The sequence below is a fragment of the Sycon ciliatum genome, chromosome 7, assembly GCF_964019385.1.
Source record: "Sycon ciliatum chromosome 7, ocSycCili1.1, whole genome shotgun sequence".
NCBI lineage: Eukaryota > Metazoa > Porifera > Calcarea > Leucosolenida > Sycettidae > Sycon > Sycon ciliatum.
Genome location: NC_088649.1, coordinates 22,927,280 through 22,944,943, shown reverse-complemented (window position 1 = coordinate 22,944,943; position 17,664 = coordinate 22,927,280). Strand labels below are relative to the sequence as shown.

The following is a 17,664-nucleotide window of genomic DNA, read 5'->3' as shown; positions in this document are numbered from 1 at the left end:
CCTGTTCACTTTACATATTGTAATGATATACATTTGCTTTGCCCGTAAAAGAGGCTTTTCTCATGATCATCATCATCATCATCATCATCATCATCATCATCACTGTCCATGTCGTGATCAACAAGCTCATGGCGCTTCCGTGATGCCCTGTGCATCCGCTATGGGCGACGGTTGAGTGGGCTACCCGATTCATGTGTTTGTGGTGTGCCTCTCAGCCCCGCTCATGCACTTACCTGTGCCACTGGCGGCTATACCATTGCCCGTCACAATGAGGTGCGGGACTTGGTTGCTGGACTACTGAGGGAGGCTGGAGTGGTGGACGTAGAGACGGAGCCCCGGCTATTGCCCTGCAGCAGTGAGCATTTGCCTGGTGGTCGTTCCCTCAACCGATGCGCAGAAGCTCGTCTGGATGTGCGGGCTCGCGGCTTTTGGTCGTGGCAACAGGACGCTTACTTTGATGTGCGGATCACTCATCCCGCAGCGTCTGTGTTGTCTCGATCACAAGCCCTGAGTCAGCTGAAGTCTCACGAGCGAAACAAGAAAAATCAATACGCCAGCCGTGTGGTTAACGTGGAGCGCGGCTCCTTCACGCCACTTGTGTTCTCGACGTACGGCTTTAGTGGCCCAGAAACTACTCAATTCCTGAAATCATTGGCCTCCCTGTTTGTTGAGCGCCATACTGAACTGAAGTACCCACTAGTAATGGGCATACTACGCACCCGTTTGTCTTTCTGCTTGCTGCGATGGGCAGTCACCTGCTTCCGCGGTTGCCGCGGTTCGTACGGCAAGAGGCGACAGCCGAACTCATTTCTGGCCCAGTGCCGCCAGGCGGAGTAGGGTGCTGCCTTTGGCCTCAACTTAATATAATGCTATTTTGGTTTTTTCCCCTTTTATTACTCTGTGTTCATTGCTTGTTTTTGTATTGATTTACTTCCTTGACTGCTTTTGTGTTTCATCATTTTCCGGTTGGTTTTGTGTTGATTTCCCCTGTTCACTTTACATATTGTAATGATATACATTTGCTTTGCCCGTAAAAGAGGCTTTTCTCATGATGATGATGATGATACTCTCCCAGTAACTCCACCACCAAAGGCAGCGAAGGCTGAGCAGAAGGCGACGCCGACAGCAAGTGGAACGTCCCGGGTGGCGTACCAGCAGCAGCAGTTCCTGACGCAGTATGCAGACATCCAAGCCCAACAACAGGAAAAGGAGCATACATTCCAGGTTTGTGCATGTGTTTGTGCATCTTTTGTATGTGTGCCGGTGTGTGTGCGCACATCTGTAATTTTTATGCATGTAGATGTCTGGAATTTTTGATTTCCTGGATATGCAATAATAATTATCAAGAGTGTATAAACAAGTATGCAACTGTGGTTATGGGTCAGTGCGCGGCGTGCTGCCTTCATTACGTAACTTGCCTCCATCACGCTCTGAAAGCATGCACTCAAACCCAAAATTGATTGGGCGAGCCCATCCGTTTCCGCTCGATTCGTTCCAGCACTTCCAAGATCTCTAAACTTTTGGCACGTGAACTCCAGTTCCGTACGAAAGTTCATTTCAAACCAGAGGGAAAGTGCGGTGTTTGATTTTGCGCAGTGCGCAGACTGCAGCTGAATGTTGTAATGAAGGCAGCGTGCCGCGCATCTGGCCAATAGAAAAGAGATCACAGTTGCATACTCCTGTTTATGGACTGTTGTGATTATATTTGATTGAATTTGATATACGTGGACTAGTGTAAAGTAAATACTGATTTTGTTATTGTTGCCCCTTTTCTCAATGCTATAGACTTCACTGTTACAACAGACGATGACCCACCAGTCCAACCTGGCAAAGGACCGGAATACTCAGCTGCAGCAAAACCAGACGTTTCAGGCGGGCTTGCTACAGAATATGATGGCATTTCAAGCGAACCTCTTCAAGAATATCCTTCAGGATGATAAAAATGATGAAAAGTAAGTATTAGTCAAATTATATTTGAATGGTTTACGATTGGCACCCCGAGGACTGTTTCTCATCGTAACAATTTCTGTTCGAAGAAATATTTCATTACTGTTCAATGTCAATTTTGATACTTGAAGAAGTATTATAATTATTACTTTGTTTTTGAGCAATCTGTGTGAGGCAAGGAGTTTGTTCATGATGCTTCATCTTCTATATCTAATGTCTCTTCATTTGTTTGTCTGCTTGTATGCCTGCATTTTCCCTGTAGGTGATGGTCTGGTGTGTGAAGATTCAAACACAACAGCGTTTGCACAAGCATCCGTTCAGTCACAGCTTGATGGCGACGATATGTGCACAGAGTGTAGAGTAATGCCCTAGGTTTTCTTCCTTCACATTACACATTGGCGTGCATGCACAAAATTACTGCTGCTTATTCTATTCTCCTGTTCTTATGTAGTTGTTTTTCAATATTATCGCTGGTATCCCATGTCAAGGACAATGCTCAGTTGAACGTTTAGTCAGGCTGTCCCGGTACTCTTGATACAGCATACCTGCAGTATCACGTGTCTATACTCTATACTACTTGTTCATATTGCTGTTTTATGGTCAATTCAGAAAGGTCATCGGTCATAAATGTGTCGTTACATTACATTGTAGTACCAACTTGGTATGTCTAGCAAAACAATATTGTGATCATCATAGCTCGGCTGAACGGGTCTACCAATGAGTTATTTTTCAGTGTATGCTACAGGCTGTGGACATGAAGCAGTTGGGATTTCACAAATGCAATACATATTTACAGACACACAAGAAGAAATGCATGCAAGCACCAGTACGTTGGAATAGTACTCAGACGCACAGCCAAACTTGCGAGTAACGACCAGAGCGGATACAACCATAAAAAAGCGAGTAATGACACTTCTCATCCTCGGCCACATGCTCTTACTTGAATGTTAAACTGTGTACGCATACACCCGCAAAGGAGCATGTCACATGCCCGGACATGTAGAACCTCCGGCAAATTGTCGGTTCACAGAAAACACATTCGTGTCAGCATCAAAGCTAGCAGCACTCACTAGGCTGAATGGCTCAAACACAAAGCGGGAAAAAATGAAACAATACCCAAATCGGGTGCATGAAAAAGAGGAGAGGGAATTGGAGAATTACAGAAACCCATTTGTTTTTTTTGCCCGCAATTTAGTGGTAAAAAGAAATCCTACATTATCTACCGGTACACACATACAAAGGAAGGTAGGACCACCAAGCTTTCTCCAATTTTAGGAACAGAAACGAGAAAGGAAGAAAATATTTACTAGTACACATTCCGGTACATGTAATTGTACATCTGAGTGTGTGCCCAGCGAGAGCAACGATGTTCCATGATGCACGGTGACTTCAGCTGGTCTATAGTTCCCAGACTCTCTTCATTCCTACTAAGCCTGATTCAAGGGGAAATTGGCATGTGTGTACGCAGCAATGGCGTTGCGGACACCATCACCACCTGCCTCTCTCTCCGCATTCGCATGCTCATCCTGTCCAGGATGGTGTGCAGCGTACTGCGCTGGATCTATCGTCCACTGCTGCTCAAACGGACAGCTCCAGCGCTCGCACAAGTTAAGCAGCGAGCACGCAACCACAGCAACATCAGCAGCGAATCTAGGATTCCTGATGCTGCTATGCACCAAGATGCGGAACCGGCCTTTCAGTCTCCCAAAAGCTTGTTCCACTACTCTGCGGGTGCGAATGAGGCGGTAGTTAAATGACTGCTGCTGAGGAGCGACAGGGGTAGAGAAGCATTTCATCGTGAACGTGTTGAGGGCAAAAGCGGAATCAGCTACAAGGTATGGCTGGATCGCCATGCCTCCGATTGGCAACGGATCGCTGACCAACCACACCTTGTCCACTATCTTTTGCCTCAGTGCAGATGCTGCAAAGGTTGCTGCGTCTCCAACAGAGCCAGGTCTGCCACAGTTCACGTTGATGAAGATGCCTCTGGCATCAACAGTTCCGAGAATCATTATGGCTGGATATTTTTTGTAGCACCAATAAACATCGCCATGGGCTACAGGCTTCTCAATCTCCATGAAAGTGCCGTCGATCGCTCCCCCACAGTAGGGCAGCCCACACAAGTCTTGGAAATCCGCCATCACTCTCGTTAACTCTGGCCCTTGGGGGAATGCAATGGTCTTTGGTACCAACTCCGTTACAAACACATTGACAGTGGCGTGCACAATGTGGACATGGGCAGTGGTTTTTCCCACTCCGTACAACAATGCAAGCTGGGCATAGGAGGGAGCATGGGCAAACCAATGCAGTGTAATTGCAAGACGTTTGCTCGACGACACACTCTTCCTCATGTGCCTGGTCAGAGAGTTCCCCACAAGAACGTGGAGTCTCCAAAACGCCTCGCGTCCCATGCGAAAGTTGTGTTTGTACTGGCTCTCCTCCCAATCAGCAAATCCACGTGCAGTCATTGTTGGCAGACATTGCAAGAATTGACTCTGCCAAATACCAGGGCCGCGCAGGGCACACCAAAATCTCCTGCGGGCACGTCCTCGTCTCCAAAAATCCTTGAACATAGGCATACTCAGCAGTGCCATCCACAAAAAGCTAGTGTCAGGGATCGATCGGGTTTTGTGCATGCTGCTGCAATCTACAAGTTCTGCTTCGTCGCTTCCACCTTTCAAAATAATTTCTGTGAATAGAGCAGGAGCTTGAAACGACAGCATGACAGCAAGAACCTTTTTTCTCCTAGGCCAACACGCCATCGTGACAGTCACAGCACCACGAGCAACACCAACAACTACAATCCTGAAGAAAACAACACTACAAAGAAGCTCGAACAAACTGCCAGAACAAGCTACAATTGTAGCTAGCTAGCTGTGGGTAAAGTTTGGAGTTCGAACGTTCGCGCGAAAATAATAATGATCACGCGACTGCGCCATGCATGGTTTCCATGACCACCTGGCCAGAAACTCGAGCCGCATGCCGCGGAACCTCGCGTGACGATTGTAGTGTGGAACCGAGCGGCTTCGCGTCAGCATGCGCTTCTGGCTCACGCAACGCGGACGCGAGCCGCAGTGGAACCCGGCCCTTACTGGTTGATCAGCTGCAAATGGCTCGCGACAAGAAGGACTCCTCTGGAGTGTGCTTCCTTGACATGTCGAAGGCCTTCGACAAAGTGCGGCATGCAACTATGATCCAGGACTGCTTTGAAATTGGAGTTGGCGGTACGGTGATGAAATGGCTCGTTAGCTACCTTACAAACCGGACACAACAAGTCCGCATCGGTAGCGAACTGAGCAACATCACAGTATGCACAAGTGGAGTACCCCAGGGATCTGTATTGGGGCCCATCTTGTTCAATATATACACCCAAGCGGTAGCTGCAGTAGCTCACCCGACCCCTAGCATGCAATTTGCTGACGATATTGCACTGTACCAAAGTGGTTCCAACACGGCAACTATTTCACTGGGACTCTCGTCATCCGTCACTGCGCTGGCCGACTGGCTCGAAAACCGCGGCCTGATATTGAATGAACGCAAAAGTCAAGTTCTGTCCATCTGTGGGAGGGATGCGCAAACCAGTATCGCTGTAAATTGCCATCAGACCCCCTTACCTGCTTGTACTGCGGCCAAGTACTTGGGTTTAACCATCACCGAGCAACTGACCTGGGACCATCATATCCACGATGTTACAGCGAAGGTGAACAGGAAAGTCGGAGCATTGTGGCGAGCCCGGCGATCCCTTTCCCAGAAGGCCAGGGTCCAATACCTAAAATCCGTTGTGATGCCCGACCTATTATATGGAAGTGTGGCATATAGCACGTCCCTCTCAGTTTTCGCTCTAGGGAAACTCCAACGTCTTCAGAACCGTGCCATCCGCGCTGTGTTCAGCCTACCACCCACATCTTCGGTAAGCCACCAATGGGAGAGCATATCCCTCCGGAAAATCGAGGAGACACAACACCACCGACTCCTCGATCTCATCTGGCGCGGCCTGAACGGCCAATGTAGTACAGCGTTTTCAAAGCAGCTGAAGCCCGCAACCACGGCCCCAACTCGACATCAAGCCAACGCCGGGCTCATTCTCCCGCTGGCCAGGACGAATACAGGCACTCGCCGACCGTTCTTCCGTGGACCTGCGCTGTGGAACACTCTGCCAGCCAGTGTACGTTCCTGCAAAGCCGTGGTCGATTTCACATCAGCCGTGTACCCGTACACTCTCAGGCCATAAACGTTTTTAAAAGAAGAGAAACAGCGACATGCCCCCCCCCCCCCACACACACACGGACAGTATGTATAGGCATATAACGAACGGTCTTTTCCTGTTAGCTCTGTTTGTCCAATACATGAGATAAAACGTCTTTCTTGTTGTTTTTCCTTCTCCATGTAGCTGCTTCCAGCATGGTAAACGACAGTACCATGGCCTTTTCAGATTTTCATTGTACCTATTTGTAGTACCTCCCGGGATCAGTGTTTTCCACTTGAAATAACATCCACCCCAATGCCTCATTCTTAGCATTCTTTTATTCGCTTCCATGTAATTGGGCTTATTGCCCGTTTGGTATTGCGAATTCAAATAAAAAACAACAACAACAACAACAAGAACAACATTGATTCCTGTATAGTCTGTTCCCCATAACTGACCCTCTTGATCCCTTGCGAGATTCTAGGCATCCAACAGCTTTCTTCCCCGAATCCATGTTATTGTTCAGCCCTAGCTCACACACATTCAAATGGCTTTTCCTTAGATCTTTCAACAGTTGTCTTCCTAGTAATCTTTTGCCCTCGCTCCCAGCTGCTCTCTCCCTCTGGCCTATATAAACCCCTCATTCTTTCTCATTGCCGTGTGGAATTGATTTCGAGAGTAAAGAGTTGTGAAGCCTCAGAGCTTGCAAGTTCCTCCGGCTAGTGCTGTCAGCCTGTTACACTTTCTGGTATAAGTCCAAAGTGCTTCAGACACGAGCAGGTTGGCAGACACTACATTGGTGTCAGAAGTGGGATAGTGTAGTTCACAGACACTACATTGGTGTCAGAAGTGTTTCGTACCTTACGCTATCGTCGTCGCGATACACGGCACATCTTCCCTTCAACCCAGGTATGTCACCCTTCTTGCTCTATCCCTACTCAATCATCAACCCGGTCAAATGCAACTGTTACTAGTACACATGCCACCCCTATCGTCCAAGCTACGCCGCGTATTATGCAAGCTCCCCCATCCAGCAGTAGTTTCCATTCTGTTCTCATGCTCTTTGCTGCCATATCCCTATCACTAACTCGTTCTGCTGCCAAAGTTGTTCCCCTGGTAACATCTCTCACATTTAGTTTGTTTGCTACACTACACACTATACACAAGGCCCTCCACGTTCCTACAGCAACTCCATCCCACAGACAATCCCAGCCCCAGTCCCCGTCACACCATTCGATCAACAGCCTAGGACTCACAACCCTCCATATACCTTCATGTCCGTCCAGATACATGCAGTATCCAGCTCTAGATCGCCCAACATTCCGTCCCACTGACACTCCCCTACAACCGCTTTCTCCCAGGTCTGACCACAAAGTGTCCTTGCCTGTTCATTACGCATCCCGATCATGTCCACCCCGTTCCGACCAAGCAATCAGTTTTCGACCCAAAATACTGTATACCCTGCAAGCACGCACTCAACTAACCAGTTCATGTACGTGTACAAGTAACGATGATTATACCGCCACATGGTGAGCGAGTCCTTTCCAGTTGTACCGTCCCAGAGAGACGAGACTCAGGAATTATTACCGTCCACAATAAGAGTGACGCGATGGAACACATCCCTTTACCGTCCAATACATGTATTGAGACGCGAACACATACATGTACATTTTCCCGCTCCACAGAGAGACAAATTCTTCACACATTTTAAATGCATGTGTCTGTCCTTTCACGACCACCCGTCCCGTAGACACGAGGACGTGTCTCAACGGAGGAGGGGCGGATGTAGTATCCCTGACTGTCGGTGATCCCACAGCCAAGTCTCTACCAGTAGTTACAGGAACATTCTAGCTAAGTGCTTCTCACGCGCAACCACTTAGGCCTAGATAGCCCTGCTTGCAAGACCGGTACGGCCGCATGACCTATTGCGCTCATGCTGTACTAATACATTACATTGATTCCTGTATAGTCTGTTCCCCATAACTGACCCTCTTGATCCCTTGCGAGATTCTAGGCATCCAACAGCTTTCTTCCCCGAATCCATGTTATTGTTCAGCCCTAGCTCACACACATTCAAATGGCTTTTCCTTAGATCTTTCAACAGTTGTCTTCCTAGTAATCTTTTGCCCTCGCTCCCAGCTGCTCTCTCCCTCTGGCCTATATAAACCCCTCATTCTTTCTCATTGCCGTGTGGAATTGATTTCGAGAGTAAAGAGTTGTGAAGCCTCAGAGCTTGCAAGTTCCTCCGGCTAGTGCTGTCAGCCTGTTACACTTTCTGGTATAAGTCCAAAGTGTTTCAGACACGAGCAGGCTGGCAGACACTACACTTGCCAGTCCTGAAAGCCACGTTTATATTCTCAGCATGGACTGCTTGACGGTGAGATCCGCACACACGCTCTTGATGCTCATGCATTGTCACCAACAGCATGTCTCACGCATAACCAATGCCAGAACGAACAAATAGCAGCCGGCTGAGCTGGAAACTATCGTGGTGTCTTCGGCAGATCCAGATCGTTCCAACAAGCCATAGATCGTGAAAACCCGTCAATGTGGAGTGACAATAAAAATTAATATATTTAGTTCTGAACCTGAGCATGCAGGTGAGTGCATTGTGAGTTTGCGTTCACCATGGCGTGGCCAGCACCGCGGATCAAGGCTTGGAAGGGAAAGGGTTAATACCTATGGAGCTAAAAATGGCTGTGAACACAGTCCAATATCTGAGGAAATTCATCCCACCCCGGCTGCTATTTGATCGTTCTGGCTTTGGTTATGTGTGAGACATGCTGTTGGTGACAATGCATGAGCATCAAGAGCGTGCATACGGATCTCACCGTCAAGCAGTCCATGCTGAGAATATGCAGTCAATGGTGAGAATATAAACGTGGCTTTCAGGACTGGCAATCATGAACAACGGAAGAGGCACTCCAGTCTTGTAGAATTATCTATACGCTCACCTACGATGTACGTGTCACGGTTGCCGATGCCATAATGTTAGCATGCATCAACAGCGCTTGCGATCTAACCGTTCAGTAGGCACAGAAGGTTGTTGACTCACGCTGTTATCTGGCGTTCACGAGATGTTTGTCGCGCCGGAAACGGAGCGTCTCTGTGAGTTTGGAAGCTTAGGCTCTTTTCACACTACGTTCAAAAGTCGCGTTTGCGTCTGCGTTTTCTTCGGTGTTTGACGGTATGTATGTATATTTTTATTTGAATTCGCAAGTACACACGGGCTACAAGCCCAATTACATGGAAGCGAATGCCATAATGAGGCCAATTAAGAAAAAAAGGTGGAGGAAGGAGGAGGACGGTAGCAAAGCAACAGGGAGGACAATTCAGGACCAAAATCAACAATTGCACAAATGTACGGTCGCCTAGGAAATTCCATCACGTCACGTTATCGCAGCCGCAGACGCAGACGCAAATTTGGGGGGAGGGGGTTGGGGTGGCAAAACCGAATCGCGTAAACGCAGATCGGACTTTCTTTATCGCAGCACTTCCTGCATAGTTTTTGAGTGTTTTCAAGTGATTACCAAGTGTGCTTTTCAAATCTTCATTTCCATCTAGTTGCTGAGCTCATGAGGCCGGCGAGGGTACTTCTTCTACATGTACTGATTGATTGATTTTGGATTCGCGAGCATGGAGCTGATGCGAGCTCGTGGCTGAGGTCTCGCTGACTAGTTGGCGGCGGCTAGCCTAGTTGGACGATGTGCCTCAACAACGGAACTGCCAACCCAACACAGACAACGCAACGGTTCCAGTCTTCCCATCGACTCCCATTCCCCCAGCGCCACTGGCAAAGGACATAGCAGCAGAAACAGAACACTTCTCGATCCCAGGAAAATAAATTCAACATCCACGGCCACCTGGAGATCGATTCCCCACATTTTTGTATTTTCCCGCGCGCACAGATTTTGAGGCAAACGCTGACAATCAAAAGTATAGTATGATATCCCGTCTTGCGTTTTCAAATCTCAAACGCAAATGTAGACGCAAACGCGACTCAAACAAACGCAGTGTGATAGCGGCCTAAGTGAAGGCGAATCACGTGTTTTTCACCAGAAAAATACTTTATTCCAACGTTTCGGTCATGAAATAATGATGGTTATTTTATGACCGAAACGTTGAAATAACATCTTTTCTGGTGAAAAGCAGTGATTGAGTGTGAGCCAGTGTTGCTAGTATTGTACTAGTATCGTGTTATTCTATTAATGTATCCGTGACTTATCCCCTGCAGGGTGAACATCACGAACAGTCTACAGTCTTTCTGACATTGCCACTCGAACTTGACAATAGAAGCAGCTTTCCGTATGTGCAGTTGCATTGAGCCATGGTGTTTTTTTTTCTTATTTTTGTGAATCCCTCCTGGAAGCAAATGCTGGTTTTTATACATTCGTGTAATTACTAAAATGTTTTTTGCAATAATATTATTAAATGTATATACATGTAGGTGAACTGCGCGCGCACATTGCGCTGACAAGACCCTAGCCTAAAACAGAAAGCTGTCGCGTAACAGCTGTGCTGCAGCACTGGCCGTCACACTGTTAGAGAGGACAGAGAGGGCAGACATGTACGATGGCAACAGCATCTCTTGGCACTATGCCGGCAGAAAAATCGGAAGAATTCGGTACTTTTTCTCGTAAGTTTCATTCATGTTTGGTATTTGGATAAAGAAATGGAGCAGAATTCGAAGAATCGCCCGCCATAAGGTTTGTATGGTTCTGCCAATTTCGCTGCTTTTCGAGCAGAATCTGCCACCTTTTCAAACATTATTCACGCACCGCTACTTGGCACACACCATAAGTGCAAAGTCTCGCTTCACGAGGACGAGCAGCTTAAACCGCAGAGATCTTTGAACAAAGTACTGATAAGTGCATTTTAATATTATTATTACATACGCGACAATCGAAGCATATCATCAGGTACAAGTTTTCAAAACCCAAAGCAAAGTTCTTTTGGGTGAAAATGTATATACCTACATGTACATAGAACGGAGGAGAACAACAAAAACCACAACAACAAACATAGACTACAAAGGGCGTGTAGGTGCTATAAAAAGCCGTGGAGGTAAGGCGAAGTACGCTCCCTCCACCAGTGACCTCCTGAGCAAAGGCGCCAAACGCGCACCGTGGGGAGAGAAGAGAGAGATTGTATGTGGGACCTAGAGAGACTGAAAGAATAAGGGAAAGAAATAGAGAGATTACGTTAGCAAGTGCGTTAGAGGGAGTGGGTAAGTGGGTGAGTGAGTGAAAGAAAAGCCAGATTTGTTCAGAAAGCTAGGCCGACGAACAACCAGCAGCGTTCCTAGCAGTGGAATGGGCAAAATGTTTACTTCATTCAATACCATGACTACATCCAGGCGTGAGGGGGACTGCAGCTACTGCATGGCTCCATTCGAATCTGACGGACAAGCCACCGAAACAAATATTTCAAGCTTTCAACGTCTTCTGAAGTCGCTATGCCTCCATACACCTGCAGAGCAAGATTTTGCAAGGACAGCGGTTCCGTACGCACTCTGACGATCGGCGTTGCTTGATCGGTATTGTGGGTCAACGTGCAACCACCTACAATATAGACGTCACCGATGGGATTTTTGAATGAGTGATGTTCATACAGTGACTCCAATGGGGGCTGGATGTGTGACGTGTTCACACAATACCAGCATAGTAAGTCAGTTTGAAAGATGAAAATGTCATTGCGGAAATTCATGTTCGTTCCATCGTACCCCAAACCACCACAGAGAACCAGTAGGGACGTCGAGCTCGGGGCCAAAGAAGCATGGCATCGCTCTGGAGGCAGTTCTCCAGTCACTGGCAAAGCACCACTCCACTCCGCGGATTCCAAATTTAATCGATGAAGATCATTTTTGAATTCCAAAGTGGAATTGCAAGCTCCGCCAAAGACGTATGCTATGTTGTTGCGATTGGTGAACGCAGGGTTATATCTTGGGTCTGGAGCGTACCCAGTGTACAGCATCTCTCTCCACGTACAGCTTCCAGTACTAGCATAATCTCCTGTGTCCAGCACATGTACTGCGTTGTTTACATATGTGCCGCTCATTATTTCCAGGTATGATGCTGGGGTTTGAACGCTCTCAGTTTGCGAGGGACGCTCCCCAACTCCACCGAACACATAGCATTCTTTCAATTCCACATTGGAACACATACCAACCCTCGACTTCGGTGTGGGCGAACTGCCGAGAGTGTTAACCAGGGAAACGGTCCGCGTACTTGGATTCAGATGGGCGACGGTATTTTGGTAGGTTACGTTTTCAGAATATATGCCGCGAAATCCTCCGAAGTAGAAAATGTCAGAACCGACGGCAGCTGCTGCACTACCCCTGACATGAAGCGGGTTAGGATTGGTTAATAACCATGCTGGCTGGTATTCGATTTGCACTGATTTGAAGTCATTTCCCGGGTCTTGATCATGTGGACAACGAGGCTTTAACGGTGGTAAATGTATGCACTGAAGTCCTTCCTCTGGACCAATCCAAGGACAACCGCCCAAATTGTAGATCGTCGATTCGACTATGCAACTAGACTTCGTGACAAATGGGCGTTCCATTTCCAATTGGCCAAGGTTCCTACAGACATTAACAGACATGGCTGGCTGAATAGAAGGAGCAGCAGTGAGACTGAGTAGTGACCAGCTTATATGTTTCACTTCACACTGACTAGATCTTCACTGATACTTTGTAGCTACGCTGCACTAAAGGACATCACAACACAATTGAACTATTATACGAAACCAAAGTAAGAGATAATGAGGGTGATAGCATACACCAATGTAGGCGCTAACAATTAGCTTGACGCGAAACGGGGATAGTGTCTGTATTTCACGGTACGAAAGGCGAGAATATATTCGTTTAGCATGTCCACTTATTTTAGCGTAGCCAATCCTTTTGTAGGGGGTAAATATGCACAAGCGCAACCTCAAAAGGTAGAATACGAACGAAATATGGCTTCCAACACGGGCTAATAGGGAGGGTGCAAAAATGGCAGTGAAAACAGTTTAAGTTAATACGGAAGGAGCGAAAAATGGCAGTGAACATAGTCCAATGCCTGGGCAGATTCTTCCTCCTCGGATTGTTATTAATGTTGTTCGTTCTGGCCTTGGTTATGTGTGAGACATGCTGTTGGTGACAATGCATGAGCATCAAGAGCGTGTAAACGGATCTCACCGTCAAGCAGTTCATGGTGAGAATGTAAACGTGGCTTTCAGAACTGGCAAGCATGAACAACGGAGGAAGCACTCCGGTTTGGTATACTTATCAATCTGCTCACCTACGATGTATCTCTCATGGTTACTATTACTATCATGTCAGCATGTTTCAACAGCTCTCGGGATGCACTCGTTCAGCAGGCACAGAAGGACGGTGTTGTTGGATTCGGCACTATTCTTAGAACGAGAATGTTACGAAATAGTGGTTGCGACTTCGGCGATGATTTGTAAGAAAGGGTCCTCGACGTCTGTTCTCACCGTTCAACAACGACACTGACTCACGCTGTTATCTGGTGTTAACGAGGTGTTTGTCGCGCTGGAAACCGAGCGTCTCTGTAAGTCTGTATCCCTGGTGATGTTTGTGCTTGGAGAGCACTATACATGTGGTGCTCTTCAGCCACAATCTTCCTCAGCCTACGCAATGTCAACTGATGAGGGTTGACTTCCCCGAAACACTGTGTATTGAGCAGGGAGTGGTGAGTGGTGCTTTCTTGCAGGTTTGCCGAATGGACGGTTCGATGGAGTTCTCGTGTGCGATGGCAGTTGTGAGTCAGTCAAATGAGAATTCAAGTCGGGAGGAAAACCGCGAGCTCCCATGTAGGGAACAACACGCGCTTCCCAATCATCGCCGAAGTCGCACCAGCCTCTTCTTCACATTGTCGTCCCCAGCGCGGACTTGCGAATTAGATTTCTTGGAGGCAACAACGTGGTGAATGACCAACGGTCCTCAGCGCTTGTTCACCACCTCCATGAGCGACATTGGCACACGCTAATATCTTATGTGCAGGAGGGGTTGGCCGCGCAGGAGCGTCTCCGTAAGTTTGTATCCCTGGCACGGTTTGTGCCTGGAGAGCACTCTTCAAGTGGTGCTCTTGTTTGTTTGTTTGTTTGTATACTTTATTTAAATTCGCTAATCCAAATGAGCACAAATGCTCAATGACAAGGCAGCTAATATGTTATTTTGTGTATTGAGCCGGGAGTGGTGCTTTCTTGCAGGTTTGCCGAGTGGACGGTTCGATAGACCTCTCGTGTGCTCTGGATGGCAGTCGTGACTCAGCCAGGTGAGATTTCAAGTCGGTAGGAAAACTGCGAGCTCCCCCCATAGGGAGCAACATACGCTTCCCAATTATCGCCAAAGTCGCACCACCCTCTTTTTTATATTTCCCATATAGACCGAAGTCGAGGTCAATATTTTGTTTATCACGATTACTTTGCTATAAAAAAATAAAGAGGAAGAGGGCGGATTCTGCTCGAAATGGTGGAAGATTCTGCTCGAAAAGCAGTAAAATTGGCAGAACCATACAAACCTTATGGCGGGCAATTCCTCGAATTCTGCTCCATTTACTTATCCACATACCAAACATTGATTGGATTTTTAGATTTGGATTTTTATTTATAGTGGTGACTATAACAGACAATTGCCTAATAACAATAGACCCAATCGAGGGAAAGATGCAAAAAGATATGAATAATTAATATAATAGACTACCGGTATTGGATAGGTGATCAAGTTCGAATTTTGCATAGCTGAAAGTCATAAATACTAGCGTGAAAAAGCAAGGCATTGGGGTAACAGTTTCTTAAAACGGGCGAAGTTATCCACACAGCGAGCTAGAGGGTGTAAATCATTCCACAGCTTAACACATTGGAAGGAAGCGCCATGACGGGCAAAAGCAGTTCTGAGCATGGGCAACTTAAAAGAGTGCGTGATACAAGGCTGCGCGTTGCAAGACCATTATTTAAATGCTGGAACATTTGACTTAATGTGACACTACAGTGGCCTTCCAAACAGCGGCACGTCAGATACAGTAATTTCTTGCAATACATGGATGCCAAACGATCTAGACCAAGTCTCGCAAATAAAGGGCTTGATGGGCTGCAAAAACCAGTATCGTACCAGTGTCGTACACTGAACGCAAAGCTCGCTTTAGCATTCGTTCAAGCCTACCTAACTGGGTTAAGGAAAGGCCAGCAGTAAAACAATTTGATGCATATAGAAAATCTGGCAACACTAGGCACTTTACAAAGGTTTCTCGGCAAGTCAGCGGAATATTGTGTCGATTTCGGAACAGAATACCAATTTTACTGGCAAGTTTGGTGACCATACAATCCACTTGAGTCCTCCAAGAAAGATCCTGGTCCAAATGTATTCCAAGGTACTTTGCACATGTCACTTGCTTGAGCTGCATTCCATGACAGTAGACTGCAAATTGGTGGTCAGTAATATGTGGCGTAGACAGGAAGAGCACTTGTGTCTTCCGGGCATTCAGAATTAAATTGCGGTTTGACAGCCATGTACTAATGGCTGAGACAGCTGCAGACAGGGAGTTGCTAAGCGCATTCTTCTGCGTACCGCAAACATACAATAGAATATCGTCAGCAAATTGAATAACTTTCACACAACACTCGGAGGCAATGGACTGGATCGAACTGGATCGAACGAACATAGAGTACAAAAAGCAGCGGACCAAGAACAGAGCCCTGGGGAGCGCCACACATGCAGGGGAATGGATGAAACTTACCAGAAAAAAGCACCGAATTCTGCCAATTTGTCTGCCGGCAGAATCCGCTGGACCCTAGATAGAGAGCTAGGTGTGTTGGTTCCAGAAAGGTGGAAAGAAGGAGGGAAAGAGATAGAGAGCTAGGTTAGCAATTTCGTTTGAGTGCAGTTAGTGAGTGGGTGAGTGAGTGAAAGAAAAGTCAGATTTGTTTAGAAAGCTAGGCCGACTAACCCCAAGCAGCGTTCCTAGCAGTGAAATAGGCAAAATGTATACATCATTCAATGACATGGCTACTTCCAGGCATGAGGGGGACTGCAGCTACTGCATGGCTGCGTTCGAATGTTACGCAAGACGCTGCGAAACAGGACTCTCAAGCTTTCAACCTCTTCTGAAGTCGGTATGCCGGCATACACCTGCAAAGCAAGATAAGATTCTGAAAGGACGGCGGTTCTGTGCGTAACCTGACGATCGTCGATGCTAGATCGTTATTGTGGGACGACTTGTAGCCACTTACAATATAGACGTCACCAACGAGATCCTGACATGAATAATGTTGACTCCGTGCCTCAAATGGTGGCTGTATATGTGACGTGCTCACGCAATACCAGCATAGTAAGTCCGTATGAAAGATGAAAATGTCATTGCGGTGACTCAGATTCGTTCCATTGTACCACGCACCACCACAGAGAACCAGTCAGGACGTCGAGGTCGGGGACAAAGAAGCATTGCATCGCTCTGAAGGCAGCTCTCCAGTCACCGGCAGAGCACCACTCCACTCCGCTGACCGCAAATTTAATCGATGAAGATGATTTCTTAATTGCAGTAAGGAATTGCGAAATCCGCCAAAGCCGTATGCGAAGTTGTCGCGATTGGTGAGCGCAGAAGCAAATCTTGGGTCTGGAGCGTTTCAAGTACACATCATCTCTGACCATGTACAGTTTCCAGTACAAGTGTGTACTAGCATATTGCGTTGTTTACATATGCGCCGGTTATTATTTCCAGGTATGATGCTGGGTTTATAACGCCCTTAGTTTGCGAGGGACGCTCCCCAACTCCCCCAAACACATAGCATTCTTTCAATTTCTCATTGGAACAGTTCAACACATACCAACGAACGCCTGCGGTGTCGGCGAACTGCCCAGAGTGTTAACCAGCGAAACGGTCCGCGTACTTGGATTCAGACGGGCAACGGTATTTTGGAAGGTTTCGTTTCCACATGTTCCGAGAAATCCTCCGCAGTAGAAAATATCAGAACCGACGGCAGCAGGTGCAGCACAACATACGTGAAGCGGGTTGGGATTGGTTAAAAGCCATGCTGACTGGTATTCGATTTGTACTGATTTAAAGTCATTTTGCAGGTCTGGATCATGTGGACAACGAGGCTTAAACGGTGGTACCTGTATGCACTGATGAATTCCCTCTAGACTAACGCAAGGGCAACCGCCCAATGTGTAGATCGTTGAGTCGACTATGCAACTAGCCCTAATGATCCACGGATGTTCCGTTTCCAGGTCCAATTGGCCAGGGTTCCTCCACACACGAACAGACATGGCTGGCTGAATAGAAGGAGCAGCAGTGAGACTGAGTAGTGAACAGCTTATATGTTTCACTTCACACTGACTAGATCTTCACTGATACTTTGTAGCTACGCTGCACTAAAGGACATTACAACACAATTGAACTATTATAGGGAACCAAAGTAAGAGATAATGAGGGTGATAGCACACACCAATGTAGGCGCTAACAATTAACTTGACGCGAAACGGGGACAGTGTTTGTATGTGACGGTATGAAAGGCGAGAATACAAT

The 17,664-nt window shown here is 47.1% G+C and overlaps 2 protein-coding genes and 1 long non-coding RNA gene across 3 annotated transcripts; 1 reads left to right on the top strand and 2 right to left on the bottom strand.

The window, feature by feature from the left end:
• Window positions 1–1,119: 1,119 nt before the first annotated feature.
• On the top strand, window positions 1,120–2,642 carry LOC135820610 (uncharacterized). Its single transcript, XR_010554137.1, has 3 exons — window positions 1,120–1,224; window positions 1,786–1,952; window positions 2,210–2,642. It is a non-coding gene; the product is annotated as an uncharacterized LOC135820610 (long non-coding RNA).
• Window positions 2,643–3,374: 732 nt separating this feature from the next.
• Window positions 3,375–4,415, bottom strand: LOC135821718 (uncharacterized). Its single transcript, XM_065334716.1, has one exon. It carries the CDS (start codon window positions 4,413–4,415, stop codon window positions 3,375–3,377), a length of 1,041 nt encoding a protein of 346 aa, XP_065190788.1.
• Window positions 4,416–11,123: 6,708 nt separating this feature from the next.
• On the bottom strand, window positions 11,124–12,822 carry LOC135820609 (kelch domain-containing protein 1-like). Its single transcript, XM_065333658.1, has one exon. The coding sequence runs from the start codon at window positions 12,734–12,736 to the stop codon at window positions 11,480–11,482; it is 1,257 nt and encodes a 418-aa protein (XP_065189730.1). The 5' UTR covers window positions 12,737–12,822; the 3' UTR covers window positions 11,124–11,479.
• Window positions 12,823–17,664: the final 4,842 nt, after the last annotated feature.

What these genes read in the sequence shown, in the direction of transcription:
- LOC135821718 (XM_065334716.1), bottom strand. Translation starts at nt 4,415, where the DNA reads ATGACTGCACGTGGATTTGCTGATTGGGAGGAGAGCCAGTACAAACAC.
- LOC135820609 (XM_065333658.1), bottom strand. Translation starts at nt 12,736, where the DNA reads ATGTCTGTTAATGTCTGTAGGAACCTTGGCCAATTGGAAATGGAACGC.